General features: G+C 38.2%; 1 protein-coding gene across 4 annotated transcripts in view; it reads right to left on the bottom strand.

Moving 5' to 3' along the window:
* FAM53A (family with sequence similarity 53 member A) overlaps positions 1 to 24,012 on the bottom strand; it is a 73,292-nt gene that overhangs the window by 31,698 nt on the left and 17,582 nt on the right. For 3 of the 4 annotated variants that reach the window (XM_030019666.1, XM_030019678.1, XM_030019672.1), the window contains exons 2-4: positions 18,743 to 18,989; positions 11,577 to 11,631; positions 8,499 to 9,301 (exon numbers count right to left, since the gene is read on the bottom strand). In XM_030019666.1, coding sequence (XP_029875526.1) covers positions 8,499 to 9,301; positions 11,577 to 11,631; positions 18,743 to 18,820 — 936 coding nt within the window. In that variant the 5' untranslated portion in view covers positions 18,821 to 18,989. The remainder of the gene's footprint in view (positions 1 to 8,498; positions 9,302 to 11,576; positions 11,632 to 18,742; positions 18,990 to 24,012) is intronic. The other variant, XM_041123631.1, reaches the window with a different exon arrangement.

Here is a 24,012-nt window from a genome sequence, read left to right on the forward strand (position 1 = left end):
GAAAAGGTTTATCACTTTCTACAAAATATTCATTTTGATTAACCTATTTTACTGGAGTACTTTGAAGAGCTTTAAATTATTAAGAGACATAACTATTAGTGAAAGGAATAGTCTAAATGTCTGACTGGAAATGGAGATCTAGCTGAACACTTTAGCTGGTTCTACTCAAGTCCTCAAAGTTCTGCAAGAAACCCTAAGTCCTTGACTATTATTTCTGACAGCAAATACTGCTCATGTGTAATTCCTCTAACTCTCATGAAAAAAATATTCCAGGCAAAAAGCACAATCATCCCTAGCATTTTCATAGAACAGAAAGGAATAACTGGATACAGACTCCTAGTCTCTAGACACCATACTTAATATCTGCTATCCCTCCTCCCACTCCTGCAGAAATTGCTTTCAAATAGAGACTAAGAGAGCTCATATGTTTTCATTGACCAGAGGACCAGGAAGCTTAATTTAAAGTTTTATTTCCATAAAATATTATCATGACAGTAGGAAAGAGACCCAGAAATACACGCCACTATCTTAAGTGAGTCTGAATGAATTTTATACCTTAAGTGAAACTGCCTTTGCTTCCCACAAAAGGCTCTTTATCTGCTAAGGAAACCCCATCCCTGGAGGCATTTAAAAGGCTACAGTGGACCAAATACTAAAAAAAAATATATATATTGTGGGAAGTAATCATGCATCAACAGAGCATTAGACAGGATGATTTAAAACATCTTTCCTCACTCATGATTTCCACAATTGGTTTTTACAGATTGATAGTAAGCCAAATATAAGTAGTCACTCACACAAACTTCAACTCAAACTGCTGTATATTATTTTTCATTTAATTTGAAGATATGGGAGACATAATCACACTACATAGTAGATGCATACTGCTCAACTTCCAAGTATTTTGACTTGGATTGTAGGTTAAATTAGCAGCTTTGAAGTTTACTAGACATTTGTTATCCAGAGACAGGTACAAAGAGTTCAGGAATATCTGTGCGGTTTCACCAATGAGAGTGGTGCTGGGACCATGACTGGCCATCACTGAAGTTTGCTCAGAAAGTCTCTCCCTCTCATAATTGGACAGGAGAGTAGGCATCTGAAGATACTGTTCCAACCTTCCACATACCTGTTCCCCTCCAAAGAGAGGTTAGGTTCTTCCCAATCTTAGCAATTCTCTAACTTCTAAACTAATTTGCAATGAATAAATATAATAACTTTACCAACCTCTAGCAGATCAAAGTTGACTTGCATTTCATTATTCAAAATCCTGCAGGCGTAGCAGTAGTTTACTTTCACTCTGCTGAAGCTTAGAAAACCTACAAGTTATCTTATTATATCCATTTCCATTCAGACATTTGTCCTCCAAGTCATAAAGTTGCCCTTGAAGAAAAAACACTTACACTTTGGAAATGCTGAAGTCTTCGGCCTCTTGCACATAGGGGTACATTGTAGAGGCAAACAGTAAAAACATTTTCCTTGAGGTCCATTGCTGACCATTTCTTTTCAGCTATAAATTAAGTTTATGCCTAGAATTACACAAAGTGGATTTAAACCACTGATTTACTTAGCCAGACAATTTTGATACCCAGCTCCCTTCCTCTGAACAAGACCATTGACCACTGAGCTTAAATTACTTCATGCCTTTTGAAATACAAATCATGTTATCTTTTGCCTTCTTGGTTTATGATCACTTACAGAAATTACTACCAGGGGAAGAAAAAAAAAAAAAGGCCTCAGAACTGTTTTTCAAAGGAAAGGTAGGCCAGGATTAGCTCTATTTTTCTAATGTGAAGTTAAAGGCTCCCCTAGGAGCAGGTATTCAATTTTCAAACAAGAAACAAAATTCTGTCCCTGGCTCAATTGCTTCATTCATAGCTGTTCTTCTTGGTCCTTAATCTTATACAAGGGGAAACTACTAGTAAATTAACTAGTGTTACATATTTACATTTGCTACCCTTTTATTGATCCCCATCAACCCCAGTCCAATCCTTCACTACATACAGCTCATCTATATTGTATTTTCCACAAACCATATTCCAAAAGCCAAGGGCATCAAGGGTGCCCTGAAGCAAAAGATACCCCTATACAGTGCAAGGACATCTACCATCTATTTTGTCTGAGAAGCAACTGCGCACATCAATGCATCACTGAATTAAAGTGTCATCTACAAGTAGGAAAAAAAAAAAACCATACCACAGACCTGTATTCTGACCAAGAGATGCTGTACTACACCTTCTTGTAAGAGTACCACAAGAGCTTAAGCGATTATGACTTGCAGTTGTATTAAATATCTTCCCCAAATCATACTACACAAGTGTAGTCTGCTAGGCAGAGAACAGCCTTTGCTGACTTAACTGTATCCACAAGTGGAAAGTACATCTACCCCAAATAACCTGTTTGTTCCCATTTTGACAAGAGGCTATAAGAGACAAGCTTTACATAAGCATCTCAAACTATTTAAAGCAACATGCTTACTATTTAGAGAACACAATCTGAATGAACTTTGTGAGCCAGTACTTAACCTACTTTAGCCAGTCCAGGCTTGACTTGCAGGTTACCCTGCTAGCATTGTAAGGGACTCTTGATATCACTTCTTTATCTTGCATATGCTAAAACAGCAGCCCAGGAGAAAGCCTAATGCAAGTGAGTGGCTACTTCACTGCACTACTCATGGGTATGATACTGTCCCTTCTACGTCCATGCTTGAGTTCTACTTACAGCAGTGACACTGCTTGTGCAGCTTGGGAACATTAATCCACTTTGTTGTGGCATAATAAAAGTGAACAAATCTACTGTAACTATGCCTAACAGGGCATACCCAGAAATTTTCTAGACAACAAGAACTCAAAGAATCAAGGAGAATGCTTAAGAGCTTATTTTGCTTAAACTTAGCAAGGCCACAGTATGGCTAATTCATTTACCTGTCTGCATACTGACCATTAGAGTGACCTCAAAGAGAAAAAAAACAAACAAAATGAATGCCTAATAGTTCTCAGGTAGCAACCACAAGTTTTGTTACCCTGGTTTAGAAAAATAACTAGTATCGTATCTCACCCTCATACATATTCACATTGGCTTCTGCAAACTGGCCCACTCAAAGTAAAATTCAAGTAAGCGAATGCAGAGGTTCCACAACAGAGATCAGGAGTTACTAAGAAAGTCTCTGCAGGAAAAGTAGCGGTCATCTGATCTAAGTTCAGTCACAGGACTCCTGAAGGGTTCTGCCCTTCATAAAATACTGCCTCCTCCTCATCACACCCTTCAGGGAAATATATCCACATCCACCATTCATCTGTACCTTACATACATTTTTAAACTGCTGTGGAAATCACCATCAACTAGTCCCTCTGCTTATCCTCATACCTAAGCAATACTAGTCTTGCTGTTTTGGCCAGAGTTGACAAGTCTTTATGATTCAGAAGCTATCTTCTATGAGAAGGCCACCTTGCTATATAGATCCACAAAGCCACTATACCACTGTGACCTGAGGCATAAAAGTCAATAATCAAAGGAGAGACAATTTAAGCTCAATTTACTTTAAGGATCAAAGTTATTCAAGTGTTTTACTGATTCAAGACCTTAAACTCCAAGAAAGAAAACAAATCAACCACTCAGGTGTTTGGAGAAGGTCACGATGAAGACAGTTTACAAAAATTAAACTCTTGTAGAATATTGTGGAAGTCCAAGATAAAGAGTTAAAAAACAGATTATCCACAGAAAATAGATCTACCAGTAGTTGCCAGAGTTTGAACCACTGATCCTCACTTTGAAGCCCCCAAGATGCACACTGGCAGAAGCCAGGCCACCACGCTGGAGGAAGTATCACATTCACATTGCACATTCATTGTTCCTGCATGCCTCAAAGCAGCTGTTCTGTCAGGCAGGGTGCCAGGCTACACAGAGTTTGGCCTGACCTGGTGTGGCACTTAGGATCTCTCTCAGTACCAGGAAAAATCGCTAGTATAAAATCCAGATGACTTTAAAGCATTTCTAAGAAGGCAGAAGCACCCTGTGCTAGGAAATCACAACTTCAGTCCCCAAGTTCCTTCACTGTTCAGAGCCCCTTAAAACTTTTCATTGCGTTGTCTTACCTAGTCTAATGTTAATGCATGAGATGCCATAGCACTGAGTAGTTGAAACTACTCCTTACTTGGATAAAGCCAGCTATTTTGTATTAACTATTTGAACAGACCAAAGACTACTTCAGAGAACATGTTAAAAGTCTGGGTTTTTTTTAAGCATGGTACCAAGATTTTTTTTCTTTTTTGTTGTTGGAACTCCACACCACAGCATTGGGGGAGGAGTAGCACAAGAATGTTAAATACCAGCAAGACTTCAAACTATGGCGTGTTGTTTGATCTAAAACAGAATTAAATCTCACTGTCACAATAAAACTTGCTTACACACTGAAAAACATGTGCAACCTCTTGGCTGTTCTTTACTTATTGCACCTCAGGATTGCCTGCTGTAATTCATGAAGCAGAACACTTGAAAAAAGCTCAGCAGTTTCCTCAGTAAAGAAACATTTCTACCCTCCTACTGCAGTTACGAGTCTAAATGCCACCTCTACTTATTCTGCAGCAGGCTCTGTGATAGAGCTTATTAGCTGCAGAAGAGCAGAAGTCCAAAGAGGCTCTTTGCCATGCACAGTCATCTTCAAATACCAGGGTGACCAGATGCCTGCTGCAGTGAAGGAAGACCGACACTCCTCACTGGAGCCAGCTTCTTCGTTGGACAATTGTGAACAAATACGAAGTAGGCATAGATACTCTGTTCTGCTGTTCTACAACTCATACAGCTATTCTTGCATACGTAACTGAACAGAGAAAGTAATTTTGAGTCCTTAGGGGCTGAAAACAGCTATCACATTTTGTTATCTTTTCCTACAGTCTTTTCCATTTGTTTTTACAGCTGTCTTCATGTTCTAGAAGGTCTGAAGTTTCACAAGTTTGTATTTTCAGCTTCAAGTCCAGAAAAAGATCCTTTCAGAATTTAGCACTATGCAAGAGCTAAACAGTGCTGTACAGGAGTCTGCCTGATCATTTCTATCTATTTCTACATATGTGAATCACTCATTTTACTGAATATTAATGTAGTGTTTTCCATGAGAATTGAAGATATGGCATGTTCTTTTCCACGAGGGCATAAAATCTAAAACAGAGGGTGAGTGAAGTAAAGTGTGAAGGTCTGTGGAAGAAGAAAATAAAAACAAAGTATACAGAAAGAAAGTTTATGGTGTTAAGAGCTGCCCCATTTCTTTCCTTCTTTTAAATAAATAAAGGCACAAATTAGAACATTAAAGAGGCAACAATGGAAGGAGCAAGCCACGAACAAGTACAGCAATTAAGGATAGCTTATAAGGACAGATTAATAATCTGAATTTACTCACCTTTGAACTCTAAGCTTAAAAAGCAATGGCAATGGGAACTTGGCTTTCAGAATTAGCCTGATTTTCTAGCACTTATAGTAGCAAATTAGCAGGGACTGAAGCAGCAACTAAGTACATTTTCCAGAACTCAGCTAGCAAAAAACCAGTTCACTAATGAAAAAAAAACCCCAAACCCAAAAGCACCTTTCATCCCCTTCTCCCTCTAAAACTTCACCCAACCACAGCTATTCAAGATCTATCTGAATGAAGAACAGCACTTGCTTCAGGTTAAAGTAAATAAATCATTTAGTTCTGACAAATATTGATTTGAGAGAATTCCTAGCTGAGAAACCTTGAGCAACTTTGGCAGTGCTGACCTCTCAGGACTCCAGAGCATTGGCAAAAACAGATGCAGACCCAAAACTCCCCTCTTCACACAGCTGTGGCTCCAATATACCACCACGATGTAAAGTAAGAACTCTCCCTTCCAAGCACCTTCAGATCTATGATAACATATGACTTAAGTTCTTCACAAGCAATACTAATTATCTAATTACTGACCTGGTTTTGAGCAACTATTCCATAAGTTTAGATTTTCAGGAAGATTTCAGGACATAAAAATATTTGCAGTAAAGCTTAGAACAAAAATCCTTAAAAGCACTTGTTTTCAACATAGGTGTTTCAGAAACTGACTTAGAAGTGAATTTGAAATCACAGAAAAAATATTTTTGGAAACAATAAGGAGCCATCAAGATACATGAAAGAGAGGTCTTACTGAACTTCCCCTTATTGTAGTCCTGATCTTCACTGAGCTATATGCAGATATAGGACACATCCACATCTCCTTGTATGACACTTCAAAACAAGTCTTCTGTAGTATTAGCTTATAATATTTTGCACAGCAGTAATTTTGTTTAAGTTTAGAGAGAAATGTTTAAGACCACAATATAAGTTTCAAAGCACAAATATCTGCCAGGATTTGGCATGTGGGGAGAAGGTAGGCTATGAAGAAATATAAGACTTCTAACAATGTAATGGGTAAGCAAGCTGTCATTCTAAGAAAACCCCAACAATTCTTGAAAGTTAATTTGATTTTTACTTCAAATGTTTTCAGTACTTGCCTAGTTTTGGAACAGATGTTTTCACTAAAGTTAGCATGTTTGGAAAACAATGCATTTCCAAACTATACTTTGTGCCTTTGATTAAATACACAGTAGTATCTTTACAGGAAGATTCTACTGAAACAGCTGGAAAAAACCCCAAACCATCAGGCCTTGACAGAGTACAATGAATTTCATTGCATAAACTACTCAGCTTATCACGAAAACTTTATTTCAAAATAGATCTTACAGGAAAAAGTAATCAAGACTGGCTGAGTATTAGTCTCATGTACTCTTCAATTCAGCAGCAAATCTAAATAGCCAAAAAACTTCCTATAGACATGGGCTATATCAGGTTTTTTCATACACATTATATGGGTAATTTAGAAGGTATAACATCTGAGCAACTATTCTGTCAGTCTGAAATACTTTATCTCACCTCTAGAGCTTGAAGAATGCAAACAGCAAGTCTAACCAAAAAAGGAGCCAGTTTTAAGTTTTACATTCAGTTTAAATAATGAAACCTGCATTAGACCACACAGGCAGTTGAAAGGCAAATCCACTAGTATTTCTGGAGTAGATTAGCAAACTAATCTCAGCAGTGATTAACACAGAGAAACAGGTAAGATCTGATTAGCTAACTAGTAAACTTGCATCTTAACCAAAACTCAGAACAGTGTCTAGTCATATCTAGAACAGAACTGGTTACCAACCTTGTCAATAAGCAAACAGATCATTCTATATGGCTTGCCAACCAATTACCTACCCCACAACTTCATAAAAAAAAAGCCATATTTTTTAAAGAAAATTCTTGAACTTGTAAGTTGTCTCAAAGGTATAAGAGAAGGACAGATGTCATCATACAGACTTTTAGTTAAGCAAAGGGGACAAACTAGTTAACTCTGAATATCCCACAGTAGACCGTTCAGTTCCAGTATCTTACTAGTATTTTTGCCACACATTTCTATGTAAAGCCTACTAATACCAAGGTACCACTGATTGGACATTTTAGCCAGCATCTCATTCTATTTAGCTTTTCTTTTGCACAGTGCATCAAATAGCAGGGACACTGGTGCAGACTATTTCCTTTCCTTACATTTTTATTGCTACTTCTGCAAACTGCCTCCTCCCCGCTACTCGTAACAGATCTACTCACACAAACCTCCTGAGTTTGGTATCTACTGAAGCCAGTAGAGTTACATTCTCACAAGCATAAAGTGTTCTCTGACCATTATGTAAGACTCAATTTTACATTTACAGAAACTAAACGAGCATCTTCTGTTTTAAACTGTAGCTGTTGTCTCTGTAGACAGAGAAGCTTTGAAAAATGAGCTCTGTATGTGCATTTGTATTACATGCAAACTATAGGCACGAACTGAAGTTTACTAGTTTTTAAGTCGGCACCTTTACTGTCACATGAGGAATTAAGTAGAATTCTGAGTAACTGGAGTAAAACACCTCTCCATTGAGCTGGAGCATCTGCAGTTGCTGTATTAGAACACTATTTCTATTTATGACTGTTTATTAGCTGTTTCATTAGTTAGTTCATTTATATAAGGGTTTGCTTGCTCTTATTTAGCTTTATGGAATTATTCAAACTGTAAGAGGAAGCTTAACAAAACAGATTTGCACCAAGATGACTTAGAAATCATTGCACGCTGTTCTCTAGGAACACAGTGGCCTAACTTTTTTGCTACCCTGTCTACCCCCCTGCCTCCACCATGGCTTCCCTGTGTTTTAAAAACAAGCCATTTTAATTTGGCCTCTGCTTCAGGTATGTTTTCATAGCTCTTTGTAGTCTGTATCAAGTAGACTGGACTTCAAGAACTGGGCTTTGGGAGCAAAAAGTAACTGATTTGCTATAGAGTATATAGCACTGGCAAGTGTAAGATGCCTGCTATACCGCTGAAGGTAATATATATCAGCACATGAACACAAGCAAGTCTAACAACTACAAATTAGTTCAGTATATCTAGAAATAGCCTTTCTGCAAGAGTTCCCTTCACACACTGAGGAAAGTAAAATCTCACCCGTGTCATTTTAAAAAAGTCTAATGATGGTCTGTTCCATCGTACATCCTCCTCCCGTCTGCGCTTTAGCCGGCTCTTCTTTTCATTCAGAACGCAAGGCTGAGAGCGGCATCTCAACAAGCCCTGACGCCGGCTGAGCTCGGGTGTGGAGGTGGGAGTGCTGTTGGCTGAAGGCAAGAGATTTCCCGTCTCAGTGATGTGCTCCTGGGAGAGGGAGAGGCGGCGCCTTGGGTTAAAGTCACAAGGGCCTCCGGAATTCCAACGGGTACTCGAGCTTGTGCTGCCCTCACTACTGTCCACAAACCCGCTGCTGGCAGAGGAAGGTCTGGGTACTGGTGATGTGTTGAAGCTGGTGATAGTGAAGACATTGTTTAGCGACAGTATGTTTTGTGGCAGACTGATACTTGTGCTTCTCTGTAAGGTTGCACTTCCATGACTGTTGCAGCGTTGCAAGGTAGCACTACCACCACTGTTACACCGTCTCTTTGACACAGGAGTCCAAACCTTTGAATTGCCAGGCTTCCACGGTGACCGACAGCGAGCCAGCTCATCTGGCTCAGACAGGGACCTACAATGGCGTTTCGTTGGTGGTGCCAAGGGTTGACCCGAGTTCTCGTTAAGGTTTAATTCACTTATCCATCCCGACACCATAGACGTGCTGGAAGATTCCTGCTGCCACTGCACACTACCATTACTGGTAGTGCCGGTGCTGAAGGGGCACACTGGGAAAGGGTAAGCCGAATTCCTTGTTGTGTCAGTCTGGATTGGGCAACCCCCATTTAAAGCTTTCCAAGGACTCTCTTCTGAAAACAAAACAGATACATGTGAAAGGTGCAAAGGAAAAAGACAATTTGCTTAGACCCAGTTTAATGTAAAACCATGAATCAAACTCAAGCTTAGAAAGACGAGCCACAAATACCCAGCTCTTGATCGAAGTTTCACACTATAGTTACATACTCATTTTAAAAAAGGTAGAAAATCCCAAAAATATGAAGACCGAAGTATTTCAGGAGCCAATTCCAGTATATATGTACCTTGTTAATGCTTATTCCTACATACTGAACGATTACAGCACTGTGTTTCTTAGCAAGCAACACGGACAGCTTGCTTACCTGCTTCCTAGCACATAGCATATACCACTATTAAAACCTGTAACAGTGAACAACCTAAGGTACAACCAAAGCGGATTAACAAGTAATGTGAGAACTTTTTTTTTTCCCAAACAAAAGAGCAGGATAATCTCTTCATAGATTGCTGTCCTTCATTTGGCTGTTACTCTCTTCTATTAAGAATACCTTCCTAAAGAAAAGTTTGAGATGTGCATTCACATTCTGTGGTGTGAAAAGCTTTACTTTAAATTAGAAACAGTATGAAGTTAAATCAGACTGCAGATTGTTTCCTTTTTTTTTTTCTTCATATTCAAAGTGTAGGGAAAAAAAAAATCTCAATTCAATGCATAAAATAACATGAGTATCCCTTAAGACCCTCTTGCAAGTTTTACTGTGAATACAGACATAACCCATAGCGCACAACTTCTCATCTGAAGTGGCAATGCTGGGTTAAAAGCAGTCTGCCAGCGAAGCCTCTCACTCTTTTGTAAAGCATTTCTTTGAGAACATTCTGCACATTTTACAGCTGTTCCTCCACATTATACAATGAAGTGTAAGAAGAACTACAGCAGACTTTGGATTTGCAAATTGAAAAGCAGCAAAACTGTTGGCCAGTTAACAGTGCTTCATGCTTGGTTAGAAAATTTGCTAATTTAAACCAATTAGCCAAGTAAGTTTCACTTATCCTGGCTTTAATGACAGAATATTTAAAATACCAAGTTTTTCCCCTATGCCTATTTTAAGAACCTAGATATAGGCTAAACATTAAATATTTGTATATTCTTATAGTTGGTTGTCTAAACTAAGTTTTTAGAGTAATCAACAGATAAAACATTTGCTGAGTAGCTTTAAAAGTTGCAAATCCAAATAGTTGTACATGTTCCATGCCCAAAGTATGTCATGGATTATCCTGTTTATTTGGATCTTATTTAAAGAACACCCTATTGTCTCAAAATCATTTAACTGTGCAGACAGCTGGCCTATTCAAACAACATGTTTTATTAGAATTCCTCTGTCCTTCCTCCTCCATTCTTTCAGATGGGTACAACCACATACTGTGCTTTGCCTTAAGCATGTAAGCTCTTCAAGGCAGGGACCATCCATAATTCAATGCAACTAAAAAAGCCAACACAATGGGATCCAGATACTGTTTGAAACTCCTAGCATCTACTGTATGACAATTTCCTAGCTTGGACTGGCCTGATTTTTAAAAATCCTTAGGAAGCTTTCTCCCAGGCTGGGAGGTTGGTTTAAAGTTTGCTGTAAAAAAAAAGTCAAGAGTTGCACACGTGTTTTAACTGTTTACATGGTAATGGTATTTAAGATAAAATACCATTTCCCTTTGAAACCTCACACAAACCAAGATTCACATTTTACAGGGAATCCCACTGAGCAAATACAAATCCTCCATGCTTAAAAGACACAACAGAACATGCATAATTTCAAGTCTATCCCTCAATAAAGCAGTACAAAGTTTACACATCAATAACTGGCATTTTTATTTTTTGCTAGATACAATTTACTCTTATTTTAAGATGGCCAACGGGGGAAAAGCAAATAACACTTGTATGAAGGCACTGGACTTCAACTTATGGTTTGTATCAAGCTGGATATTCTTTGTGGCAAAGCATGTAAGAAGGTGTGTAAAGATGCAAGAGCTTTCTGCTAGTTGAGGAACCTGAAGATGTTTAGCATGAAAAACAGCATTGCTGTGCTTCTGTACACCATAGCAGATATTGAGCCCCCCCCCCCCCCCCAAAAAAAAAAGTTACAAGGGCTTTTACTATGCAAAGCAGATCACAAGTACAAAACTAACAACTAGCTATTCCCAGTATTGTTCAAAGACCAGCTTAAACCAGCAGGCTCTACAACAGCGTGCTCCATCCCCCTCACCTTATTTACAAAAGAAAGGCTGCTTGCTATACCAATTACCTCAGTAAAACACAGCTAAGGTTTCTGAAGAACTTACCGTTGATTTCGAAAGGGAACAAGCTGCCACTTTTGTTCAGCTTCTCAGATGAGTACTGAAATTAATCAGAAAAAAAAAGTTTTAACTGTGTGAAGGAGCATACACCTCAAGGAAACTGCATGCAGTTTTCAGTTTCCCTGTATGTGCATTTAGCAATGTCTTTAAAAGGACATGGTTTTGCTGGGTATCTTGAACAAATTCCTGAACAGCTGATCTTTCTAAACAAAACCTCTGACATCTAACTATTTGTAAAGTTTTCTGATATATTGCTAAGCATCAAACTCTTTCAAGCGTTGCAACATTACCCCATGTGAATAAACTGCAAATTTAAAAGTGATAATTCACCCTTAATGAAAAAGCTTTGATCCAATTCTCATTTCAGTGGAGAGGAAATTACAGTCTGACAATCGGCTTTCCATTTTCATTCTTAAGGGTAAAAAGCAAAACACTTCATCTTAAACTAAGAGACAGGAATAGTTTTATCTAAACTAAATATACAAGCTCTTAAAGGTCTCCAGAATGACGACTGCCCAATTCAGGCTGTTTTTAACTACTTTTTACTAGTATTTTAGATTTCCTTAAGAATCAGCATAGCAAAATATTTTCCTACTTCTTAAAGTACAAAATCCATTTAAAAAGTCTTTCCTATCCAAAAATCATTTTTTGCAGACTGACAGTTTTTGAAATCACAGTTTATTGGTGAAGGTTCACTTCTCAAACAATGCAAAAGCCATGCTTAAAACAAAGTTTGTGTGCAAAGGGCTTCAGAATTTATGATTAAGCTTCATCAGTAACATCTGCACAGTAAGACAAGTTCGTATGCAGAATGTCTTCCATTTTCTTAACTAATTTCACCTAGAAAAATACTACTACAAAGGCATTCTTAAACAGTCTAAATTTTTCAGACAAAGAACAGAGCTTGCTATCCAGCCTCCTAAAGAGGAGTTATAACTAAATGGCCTAAGGCTCCATTAGAGCCCAAGGGCCATTATTTATTCCCCCAACACCACCCTCAGGATGGAGAGGAAGATTGCTTTAAAAGAAAGCAACACACTTTATGTGAACATTGTTTTTTGTGTATAGCCAAAGAAGATAGCATTGTACATACACTTCCTTTCCAGATACAAAGTCAATTTTTAAACAAACATCCTTGGGCTACAAAGCTTTTCTTTCTTGCTGTATAGCAACACACAGACTGCTAGTGACAACTTTATATCCTTGAGCTCCATGTGTAAGATACAAATGCTAAACTATGGTAATACTCCCTTGGTGTTATTGGTTTAGATATAGGAAATAATGGAACAAATAATGGAACTGATGAAAGGATAGCAATCAGATTTTTAATCTTATTTTTTTATCAACATCTGCATATGAGACAAGCCCTTTGATTTTTACTTTACATTTGCATCTGTAGATACATTTGTAACTTCTTTCTAAAAAAAGGCTACTTCAAGTAAACCGCAGAACCCCAAGTTTTAGTCTCCATCGGATTTGCAGTTAATTAGCCCTATTCAAACATCTGAAGTTTGCAACTTGACAGCAGAGGTAGCAGTCACTTTTACTAGTTTGCTTTTCATAACTGCAGTTGCCAGTTATAGAGTATACACATTTAAAAAGCTAGTATCAATTGTTTACTCTAAACAGCTACTAAGGTATCATAGAGAACACAAGAGCACAGTAAGATAGCAGTAATAGTTACATTTCAGCTGTCCCTGAAGGAGAAACAAAGAAAGAGACTTAAAGATAAGGTTTTTCAGCAAATTCCTCCCTCTCCAATTTTCCCCAAATGAAAGGCAATACAACCTATTCAACTTTCAGATAGTAGCTAAGGAAAATATGTTTATAGAACAGAATTCCATGTCAAAAAGTCTTAAAGCTAATGTAACTTGAAGCACATGGAAAAGGGCAGTAAGAATGACTTAATCATAACATAATAATTAGGGATGTTTAAAAGACCATGCATACAGGCTGAGATCTTAGATGCTTAGAAGGAACAGAACCTCAAGGACAATCCCATGTGGCAATTATTAGACTGATATTTACTTTTTACAAATAGTTTTAAGCCAAATGCATCTTTAACAAGGTTCTCTTCACAAATGCCCAAGTTATTTGATTACCTGCACTTTAACTACTTTAAAAAAAGCCTTGTTCATCAGGTAGAGACTAAACTACATCTTTGACACCTGCAAAGCACTGAAAGCATTTTTCAAAGGGGCAAGGGGCATGGAAAAAGTGGGATCACATACAGACTATCTCTACTACACAGAATGACTGCAATGTTCTGTAATGCAGACAGCAACCCCATCTTTAGAGCTATTTCTGATCAGCTTCTAGTGAAGTCAGTGCTCAGTTCTATGACAAAGCAGACATATTACAACTACAACTTGTTCTCTTAAGTGATCATTTATACAGAATCCTGTTAATTTAAAAAAAGTGCTAATTCTTTAGAAATTCAGACCAAAAACCCTCACTAAGAATGTCATACATGACATCATATGCAGAAAAGAGACAGTAAGCTGCACTATTTCCAGTAAAAAGTTCAAGGCACTGAAATAAGGGGTGACTAACGGGAGAATAAGTAAAGAATCTCCTTTATGATATACACTTGGCTTTCTATAACTGAAATTAAAAATACTTGGAAACACTATCTGGTAGTATATTTTAATGATGTCTAGAAGTCCAAACCTGAGTAGACTATCAGGCTGTAAATTGTTTATAGGAGGAAGGATCTTTTTATCTATATGGCACATGGCAGAAGTCCCACTAGATATTACTGTAACAGGGCACTGAACCAGTTTATCAGCTCTCCTGGGTTGGCTATGCTCTACCCTCCTCCATTCAGTCCCTTTGTGCTGTGATCTACCTGAAGCTTCCTGAATGAAGAGCTCTTTTTTTATGGTTATGCCCAAGAAGAGATTGCAATTGTTAAGAACCTTGACAGGGAGGTCTGCTACTCTGTGTGAAGGAAGTCTTCCTTAGAATAAGGACAAATTATTCAACAAGGTCATTTTCCTGAAGAGGAAACTCAAGAGGTCATGCACATCTCTCTTCCAACTACTGCTTTTTGAATAGATGTTAAAAAAACCCCACCAAGATCTGATGCCTCTTGAGAACTTTCTGGGGGCAGGGGGGGAAGCACAATTTAAGATAGAGACACACAAAATAATGAAACTACAAGTTTCACCTAAGGCTGGAATTGTTTGCTTCATGCACGAAAGTGTATCTATTTTGAAATGCTTATTCAAAAGTAGAACCTCTTGTGCATTTGGAGAGACTAAGCTCGAAAGGAAAGGAATTGCATCATATGACATTTAGGACAGTGCTGCAAGTTTCAGTTGGCTTACTTAGTCTTAGCAGCTGTTCTTTCATTAAAATATTCACTTAAAAAGACACCTAGTCTTGAACTGAGCAAATGGAAGAGGCACACAAGGGAAACTCGCAATGAATTATAATTTACATCACTAATTTAAAAAAAGCATTCTTTGCTAGCAAAAACCCAGCTGTAACAAAAATAATTCTGGCTGTTCTTCTATATACACTCCAATCTACTACATTAAGAACTTCACAGCCTGTGCTATCTTCCTTATTCTCAGAATGACTTCTTGATCTTCCTATTTTTAAAATTAATTTCTTTAATTTCAAGGCATTTTCTCCAGTTTCCAAGTATGTTTGAGTTCCTCCAATTTATCAGCATTCTTCGCAAATGGCAGGAAACCCAGTGTTTATTATTCAAGTACTAATTTAACCGTCACCATACAGATGTGACTTTCATCATTTGAATAGGCCATGCCAGACCTCCATCTCTACCAAATATCCTCCAAGTATGACTGGATAGGAAGTAGGGAGAAGCATTTGACCTTTTCTCAGAACGTGAAGTAGTGATTAAGTCAAGTCACATCTTAGACTCGGCCCTCAAGTCTTTCAGCTAGTGGCTTTCTATCCAAAGAAGTCAGCGCGTTTTAAGTCTTTCAATACAAGTCAGCTTCGTAAAAACTAAAAATAACGAAAACCCACGCGCACAGAACGAGTTTATAGCAGAGCTTCTTTCTTCCACAAATGCTTGTCTGGAGATGCTCACATATCCTTCTTAATACCTCACCTTGAAGTGTTACATCTCACACAATGTTATTTCACAAACCAATACTAGCTTCTACATGAATACCAAAAAAGTACAAGCTTAGCCAGAACATACAGAAAACCCCTCAAGACTCTTAAGACTCAAGAGATCTATGTTCAAGGAAATAGAGACCAACTTTTTGATTTAATGATGCCGTCAACTCATGGAAGCTGTAATATGCTCGCAGAACATCTCACTGTTGTGAGGTAGAGTCAACCAACCAGCAATACTATTCTACCTTGTAAGCTACACTGTCCACTTGAGACAAAAGTCTGGAACAACATTCCTGCTTCTACAGCAGGAAACCCAATCATTTGGGTTTTTTTAAGGCAGGTACAGCACAAGACTGTACAACATAACTGAGCATGCCCTGGCCAAATGAATTACACCAGCTTGGAAAATCAGCATGTCATTTAACAGTGTAGCAAAAGCAGCTACAACCAGTATTTTACACAACATACTTGGGCAACAGGTAAAGAAGGGTATTTGGTCATCATACAGCTTACAGAAATGAAAAAGCATACTATGTCCTATACATGCCTTTATGCCCAGCTTGGCTAGCTGGAAGGTAGATAGCTTTGAAAGAGCTATTCTTACTTTCATAACCCTCATTTATGAGCTGTATTACAGAACAGGTTTTCCCCAGCTATTTTACCTACTTATGCCAAGACAAGCACAGATGCACTGTGAAAGGTATCGTGAAACCTGTAAGGGTTAACATTAACCCAGGCAAGAAAGGTTAGTCTTAATCCTCAATCAGCTCACAAGACGATTCACCACATGGTCCCACAGAACTTTGTGCCAGCACAAGTAATGAAAGGTGCAGGCAAGACCATTTCAGAATTGCTCTAAATCGCTGTTGCTATTAGAAGAAACTACAGCATTAACCTGAACTTCTTGCCAAAAAGTCTAAGTGTGCTAGAGCTGATTTGATACCCTCACTAGAAGTCTTTTTCCCTTATTAAAATTTAGCAGTTGTCTTTACTAGTGGAAAAAGTATACTTTATTATCTTAGGTTCACGTTTTAGTCAAGAAGCCATCATTTGCTCCCATGAATCCTTTTTAGTAGGGAGCAACCTAGTTGCACACTTTTATTCACACTTGCTTCTCCATTTCCACACCTCGCTCTGCAATTTCTACACTTTTTCGAGTTGCCATTGTGTACAAACAGAACCTGTTGCTGGCCTCAGAACCCATTTTCTGCAAGAACTAAAGCATTTATAAAACCAGTTGATAAGATTAAAAGGAGGAGAGGAGCAGGAGAAGTGCAAGGACAAAGCCACTGATGAGAAATCATCTGCCATTTTCCACTTCACTCATTCTTTTTCATGCTTTATTTTAAGTAGAGATAAGGACAGGAATAAAAACCAACCAACCTACAACACATTACAGCATGCCACCACACTCCTGTATAGACTACACACAGTGTAAAAGCAGTAATACATCCTTCTCTGCCCTTACAAGTCTCTGGTCCAAAACCTACAGTGACTATCAGTAAAAGGACAGCTCAGTTTCCTAATTTATGCAAACTTCAGTGTCTCAAAAACTAGAAATTACAAGATGCCACCACAAGTTGAGAGGCAAGCACTGCTACTGGTTACAGGTCATCATCAGCTCACATCTAGGCCCAGAGTTTAATTACAAGCAATGAGTTCGTCAGTTCACCAATACAGCAGATTCCCCTATAAACTGCATATCCCAAGTGCTTCACCAAGCTAGCTGAAATAAATGCAAGCTCAGTAAGCACTTCTAAGACAGTTAACATCATTCCAAGACCTTATATATGCCCTTCAAGAAAAGCACATATTTAAGGTGAGGATAGTAAAAAATAAGTCAGTCATTAGAAGAACTCTAAAGGCACCTGTTACAGTTTTTAAAATAAAACCATTTGATTAATGTCTACTATTACACATTCTTAGTGGACAAAGTTTTGGACAAAGGGCCAAGCACTTCACATACGATAACTGCAGGTGCTTGTGCACAAACTCCACTGCATTCAGGAGTTTTGGCCTTGTGGAGTCAATAAGGAAGCAGTTCAGCTACTTAAGTACAAGTTACAACAGAGGTAGGATCTTACTGCTAAAGTAACTGAACATGCTTCAGGTTCAATGCTTGCATTATTTACTATTTAAAAAAATAACAGAACTAGAGTTGAACAATACTTTGACATTTAGTAAAATTTTTTTTTTTTGGTCTCCCATTGGTACATTATCTACAGGAGGGTGCCATTGCAATTAAAGTCAGTGAAACAAGGCTAGTACATTACATGAAGAACATGGTCTCAGGGTTATCAGGTGGGCACCCAAAATTGACAGGAGACTATTCTGAATTACCCTCTCTGGAGTAGATAATCTTATTCCACAAGTGAGATGTGAGAATAGATTCCTTAGTGTCTGAATAGCATGCTTGAACCACACCACAGACCCACAGATTAAACCAGCAGAAAGTAACCCAGTAAATATTACAAAACTTTTCAGAGCACCAGGCATCTGGCACACTGATAAAGCAAGAATCTACTAGCAACAACAACAGTTTGGTAGTCAGTAACCTGACTTTCAGGTCAACTGTATTTACCTGATGACATGTTCTCCTTCTGCCCAGTGCTGATAGTCACCTACATGGTGGTCACTGACTTTTGTAAGTAAATGCTGTTTTCAGATATCAAGCACTTGGCTATATTAAGCGAAGAAAACTTCACCACATATCAGTACTTGTGGTTTTTGTTAGGGAAAAAGAAATTGTGAGAAGTCTTGAGCATTCTTTTCGGTCATTGGAACAATTTATTTTAAGAGAACAGGCTTTCTGCTAATTATTTAAAATGAAGTTTTAAGATTAAAAAGATTATTAAAATAAGAAAGCATCACTTCAAGAAGGACCATACACTGAAGTTTCACTTTTTCCCCTTACGACTCATCTACCTTGTAAACCAGTCCTAACTTAAATGGCTGAATTCTGGCTGATATACATTCTTGAATTTGTTATGTAGTTTTGCATTACTTTTAACCTACTTTGCATTTCACATTTACATGCTATTTTGGTAGATACTTACCAGATTTATATTGTATGTTTTACACCTCAGATCATCCAAGCTCTGGTTCTGCAGCTTTTCTGTTATTAGTGTTACCATGGTAGTTGTTCCTTTTCCACTGCTCACACGGAAGTGTTGGAGGCTCTTCAGTCTCTTGTTTCAATACTCAGGAGCCATTTCTGTTTTAGTTTAAAGTCTTGAGATTTATGCTGCCATCTTATTGCCAAAGTTTATTTCCAAATGCTGTCAGTGTATCATGTCTGATTTTCTGTAAAATTGGAGCAGAAAAAGGAAAGAGTCAGAAAAATTCTTATGTACATCATAATTAGTGTTGTAATAACAGGACTGATGTTTGGACCGTTCATTCGTGCAAGTATACCACTCTGTGACCAATGTTATTCCCTGGCATTTCAGATTACATGCCTATTCAGGAAAGAATACTCCTACTGAGATTTCATTGATTACAACTTCAGAAGGGAGACGAGACTCATACATAGTAAAGATCAGGATATTATCTGGCCATTTCCTACTATTAAACTGATTCTACCTAGGATTTTTATCCAAGGCAGTGGGAACAACTTCAGCTTTCCCTCATTTAAACTACTACTGAAGTCTTAGCCAGGTATACTACAGCAGCATATGAAACACAAATATCTACCATACTGTTCTGTACATTTAACATCATTTGCCATTTTAAGACATTCTACCATATTGTTTCATGGCTAAACACTCCTTAAAAAGAAGAGTGGAGCAGCAGGTAGCTCAAATGCTATATCCACTTCCCAAACCCTCAGCTACTTTTAATATATTCCCTGTGTTTTTACTTTGTTAAGGGTTATGTAATTGCTACCTGTCAGCAAACACCAGATCTTAAACTTGTAAGCAGGACAGATTACCATACATGTAAAAGCATCACTGACAAAAGCTTAGATATCTTTATTTAGTGAGCAGTCATCTAAATCAAAAGCACTAGATTCACCGGCTGCCTCTTTCTATCCTAAGCATCCTCTACATTAATTTCTTCCCCCCTCAGCATCAGTAACCCTTAACTACTGCAATATCATTCCTCACTGTCTTCCAAAAGTCTTTTATTAGCTGGTTATTTTTACCATAGCAAATGAACCTCTGTATTTTCCTCAACTCCACCTCATTCTTCCAGTTGTCAAGAAGAGCCAGAACAAAACCACAGGACTTCAGCTTCTTCATTTTCCTTCTTCTATCATGAAGTCTTTCAGGCTCACCACAGTTCTCAAATTCACTTCCAGTTTTCAAAACCAAGTCTACATTAGTATTAATTGTAATTTCTTCACACTATCTTCAATGAACTCTTCTTCCCATAACTTTGCCTTACTATGTTAACAAAAACATCTCTCCTGAACTCATGCTGATGATCCATTAGTGACATGCATTAACCATTCCTGTTTATGATTTAAGTTAGTTGAGCATATTCAGTGACTGCTTATGGAATAAAAAAAAAAAAAAAATTAAAAAAAAAAAAGGAAGAGATCCACACACAGATATTTCCAGATTTAAACAAAAGCAACATGTGGAAGGAACACTGCTGCTGCTAGGACCAGAAGTTTACTTCCATTTGCTAGGTTTTAAAGCCTACAGTAAAAAAAAGATAGCAGAAAATAATAACTTTAAATGAATGTTTCCATAAAATATTGCCTCTTTTCTACACTACTACTTATCAGCTGTTTAAGTAACCAGTAGTAGCAAGAAAGTCACTTGAGTCCATGACCCAAGTTAAACCCATCTAAAACTAAGATATTAATAGTATTAATGGTAATGTTAGATTATCTTTTAAACCTGCTGCCTTTGAGTACATCCTCAAGTATGATTTTCATACGCTAACCATACACTGCTTCACCTTCACACAAGTCTGCTACATAACAGCCTCCCTTAGCCTGAGAGCTGCCCCACAATCATGATTTCTGCCCATCTTTTGGCCTCATTCTCGTGTCTACTTTTATTTGCTATACAATACGATGCTTACAAGTGCTCCTCAACCATAAAAAATGCTACCCAGGTATCTGGAGATTCCACCGGTCTATTTTTACTGAATGTGTTCTATCTTTCAGGAAAGCACCCAACAACTTGAAATATTTACCACATCTTGTTCTGAAATTACACCAAGTCAAATATCAAAAACAGTCAAGTTCATACACTCAACCAGGAAGTTGCATGTAGCCTTTTTAATATAAGTATCTGTCAAAGCAAAGTGCAGTTCATGAAATGCCATGCAAGTTTAAGGGCAAGTGTGTGAACAGAGCAGTATTTAGAGTAGCACAATCAAACATTGTAATGCGCCTTTTAAACCTGTTGAAGTTTAAACTAGATCTAGAAATCCAGAATAGAAGTCAAAAGAAAGGCTGACTAGGGTCAGAAATTGTCCATATAGACTGAAAATACCCTGAAGCTTAGGAGCTTAGTAACTGGCACAAAGACTTTCAGATTCATTTTAAGGATTAAGATTTCTACAACTAAGAGGCCACTATTAAGAATTAGCTGAAAAGTTCAGCAGGTATTTACTTACTCTTCTCTTTGGAAGGGCGATATAAGAATTTGTGGGGTTTTTCCCCCTCAAGGAAAAAAAGCAAATCAAATAAAACTACCAAAGACAGGGGAGGAACAAGTTTTTCATCTGTAATCAGTTAACTATAATGTAGTTATATTTTGCTTAATTCTTCTAATCTTCAAATGTTTCACTGAAATTTTAAGTCCACATAATACAAGCCAGAATAGGGAGAGACTCGACAGAAGGATATTAGTCTTTAGTTAATGAACCGATACATTCAGTTGTGTGAAAGGATAAAGGAGAGGCAAATGAAATCACAGAAGCTGAATTGTACAGTTATCCACATTCTTAAATCCTACCAGCTACTGAAAGTAATACTTGAGAGTTGCAACCATTCAGGCCCTTTCTGACAGTGTGCAATCCAATCAGCTCTGAAACACAAGCAAAGTGGAAATTCCCCCCAAAATTTTCTCATTTTAGCAACTTGTACTTAACCAACAACACTTTTTCAAATGAGACACGCTCCATTGAGAAAGATTTTTTAAAGAATGTATAAGAGTTACATGGGACAGGAGTGAAAAAGCGGTGTTAGCCAGACAAGTCTTCATGTATCAGCTCCCAGTTTGTACTGCTCCCTTCCATCAGCAAATTCCATTTCTCAATACCAAGTGCAAACCCTAGGAGTAGGAGTTTTAGTTCAGATCAGAAGCATGCTTTTGAAGTGAATTCCCTCCTCATCCTCCATTGAGGTGCTTTATCTCACATTATGGACCACTCTCACCCAGAAGTAATCCACTCTGAAACAAAGCCAGAAGGTGCCTTACAGCCACCTTTAGGTGTTCGGCACCCTGCACTAGACTAATGCTGGTCCAAAGCAAGCCACCAGGCTAGGCATACGCTGTGGACATCAGTACTAACTGTTCATGCTACAAATCTGTTCCTACTGGGCAGTCCTCCTTGTTAATGAAGACAATGAAAGCTTAAGTGGGAAAAAAAAAAAGTTACCATCATCACGTTCCTACCAATGAAAGAAAGCCGTTCTAGGTTGCAGTTTGATATCCCTCAGCTGCCACCACAACTGCCAAAACATTTTCTTCTCTGGCTATTTGTTGCCCACAACAGTACGCCAGCACAAGTGTTTTTGCTACTACACAGAGAACTGCGTCAAGGAATTTTTATAGTTGGATAGAAACAAAACACTTCCTTTTGTTTCTGGGAAAGGTTGTTTTCCAGCTGGATCAGTTCCCCAGTCTGGTTTGCCACAGACTGGACACAAATGTTTGTGTGGACACAGTGTGGGATGCTGACACTGCTTATTGAGGTACCTGTCCAAGTACAGTGTCAAAGGGGGAGAAAAAAAAAAAAAAAAAAGAAAAAAAAGAAGAAAAAAGCCACACAAGAAAGCCATTTGACATTAGCATTTCCCACACTGCACCAGGCAGATTCTCCTATAATTAAGAATTAGATGCCCCCTTCCAAAGCATGGTTTGAACATGTTTTGCTCCTGTTTTCCTTTTCCAGTTCATACTCCTTTGACTAGTCAAACTCACCAGCTTAAAGTGATCTGAAATCACCCCTGCAGCCTCAGCACCTTAACTCAAAGTGACTTAAGTCCTGGTTCACTCTAGTTGAACAATTTATACTCTACCAGGAATTGCTTCCCTCATCTTTACTAATTAACATTGCCTGTTAGGAGACAAGAGATTCTTAAGAGTCACTCTAGCTTCACTATGATGTTGTCACTTTAAAACTTCTACCAATATATATTTTTCAAGCCTTACAAGCTTTTGGCCCTTAATACCTCCTAGAAGGAAGTTCCTTACACTACAGAAAACTCCTCATGGTATTTTCACACTTTGGGGTTTTTTGGGTTTTTTTTTTTTTTTTTTTGGTTTGGGTTTGTTTGTTTGTTTGTTTCTTTCAAGATGCTCTACTGTGGTATGTATTTAACATACCCACAGAGATAGTAAGCTCTTTACTTTATGTACTTTTTCCACCATGCTCTCTCTCCAGAACTAGTTATAGGCAGCTAACTTTCAGTCTCTCCTTATCATGCCCTTTCTGTTTATCAGGCTGAATGAATCCTTCTCAAACTGCTCGGCACTTCAAACTAATTGGATTTTCAGTAATAGGAACCATTTGACCATCCTTGTTAGGGCAACGTGGATCCTGCTGAATTTGCCGTTCTTCAGCTGCCTCACAGCACAGATCTAAGCACAATCAAGTTCCGCCTACCGTTGCAAGTACATGCCCTGCTTTCTATACAACCTGTAAGCATACCCCAAAGATACACACCTCTGCTGTCACCAAGTCTCTACAGGTAGCAGCTGAGCCAGGCATGCAAGTTCAAACTCTAAGATACTCCAAGCCTTGAGGTAATAATAATAATAGCCCTTGGAGCTCCAAGTTGGATGAAGTCCTACAAGATTATGGCCATCTTTCCCTTAGCACACCATGCTTTATGGAGCCTGATTAAGAAGAGCGAGAAAGCTGAGCCATCCAAGACAAACACACATGACAAAAGATGTTAGTCTCTGTCCTGGGAGAGACTCAATCTTACTGGGATCTCCTTAAGCTAGGGGGGCAGAGGTGAGAGGTGGGGGCAAGAGAAGCTATTTTTATTGCTGAAAGGTAGACTAATGAAAAGGAATAAAATAAATGGAACAAAAAAAAAAAATCAAACTCCAAATGCAAGCCAAAGCTAACATTCCTCACAGTTGGAGAATGAACTGTGATGGAATCAGTATCACCATTATCTCTGATTTAAATT

The sequence above is a fragment of the Aquila chrysaetos genome, chromosome 1 (assembly GCF_900496995.4).
Source record: "Aquila chrysaetos chrysaetos chromosome 1, bAquChr1.4, whole genome shotgun sequence".
NCBI lineage: Eukaryota > Metazoa > Chordata > Aves > Accipitriformes > Accipitridae > Aquila > Aquila chrysaetos.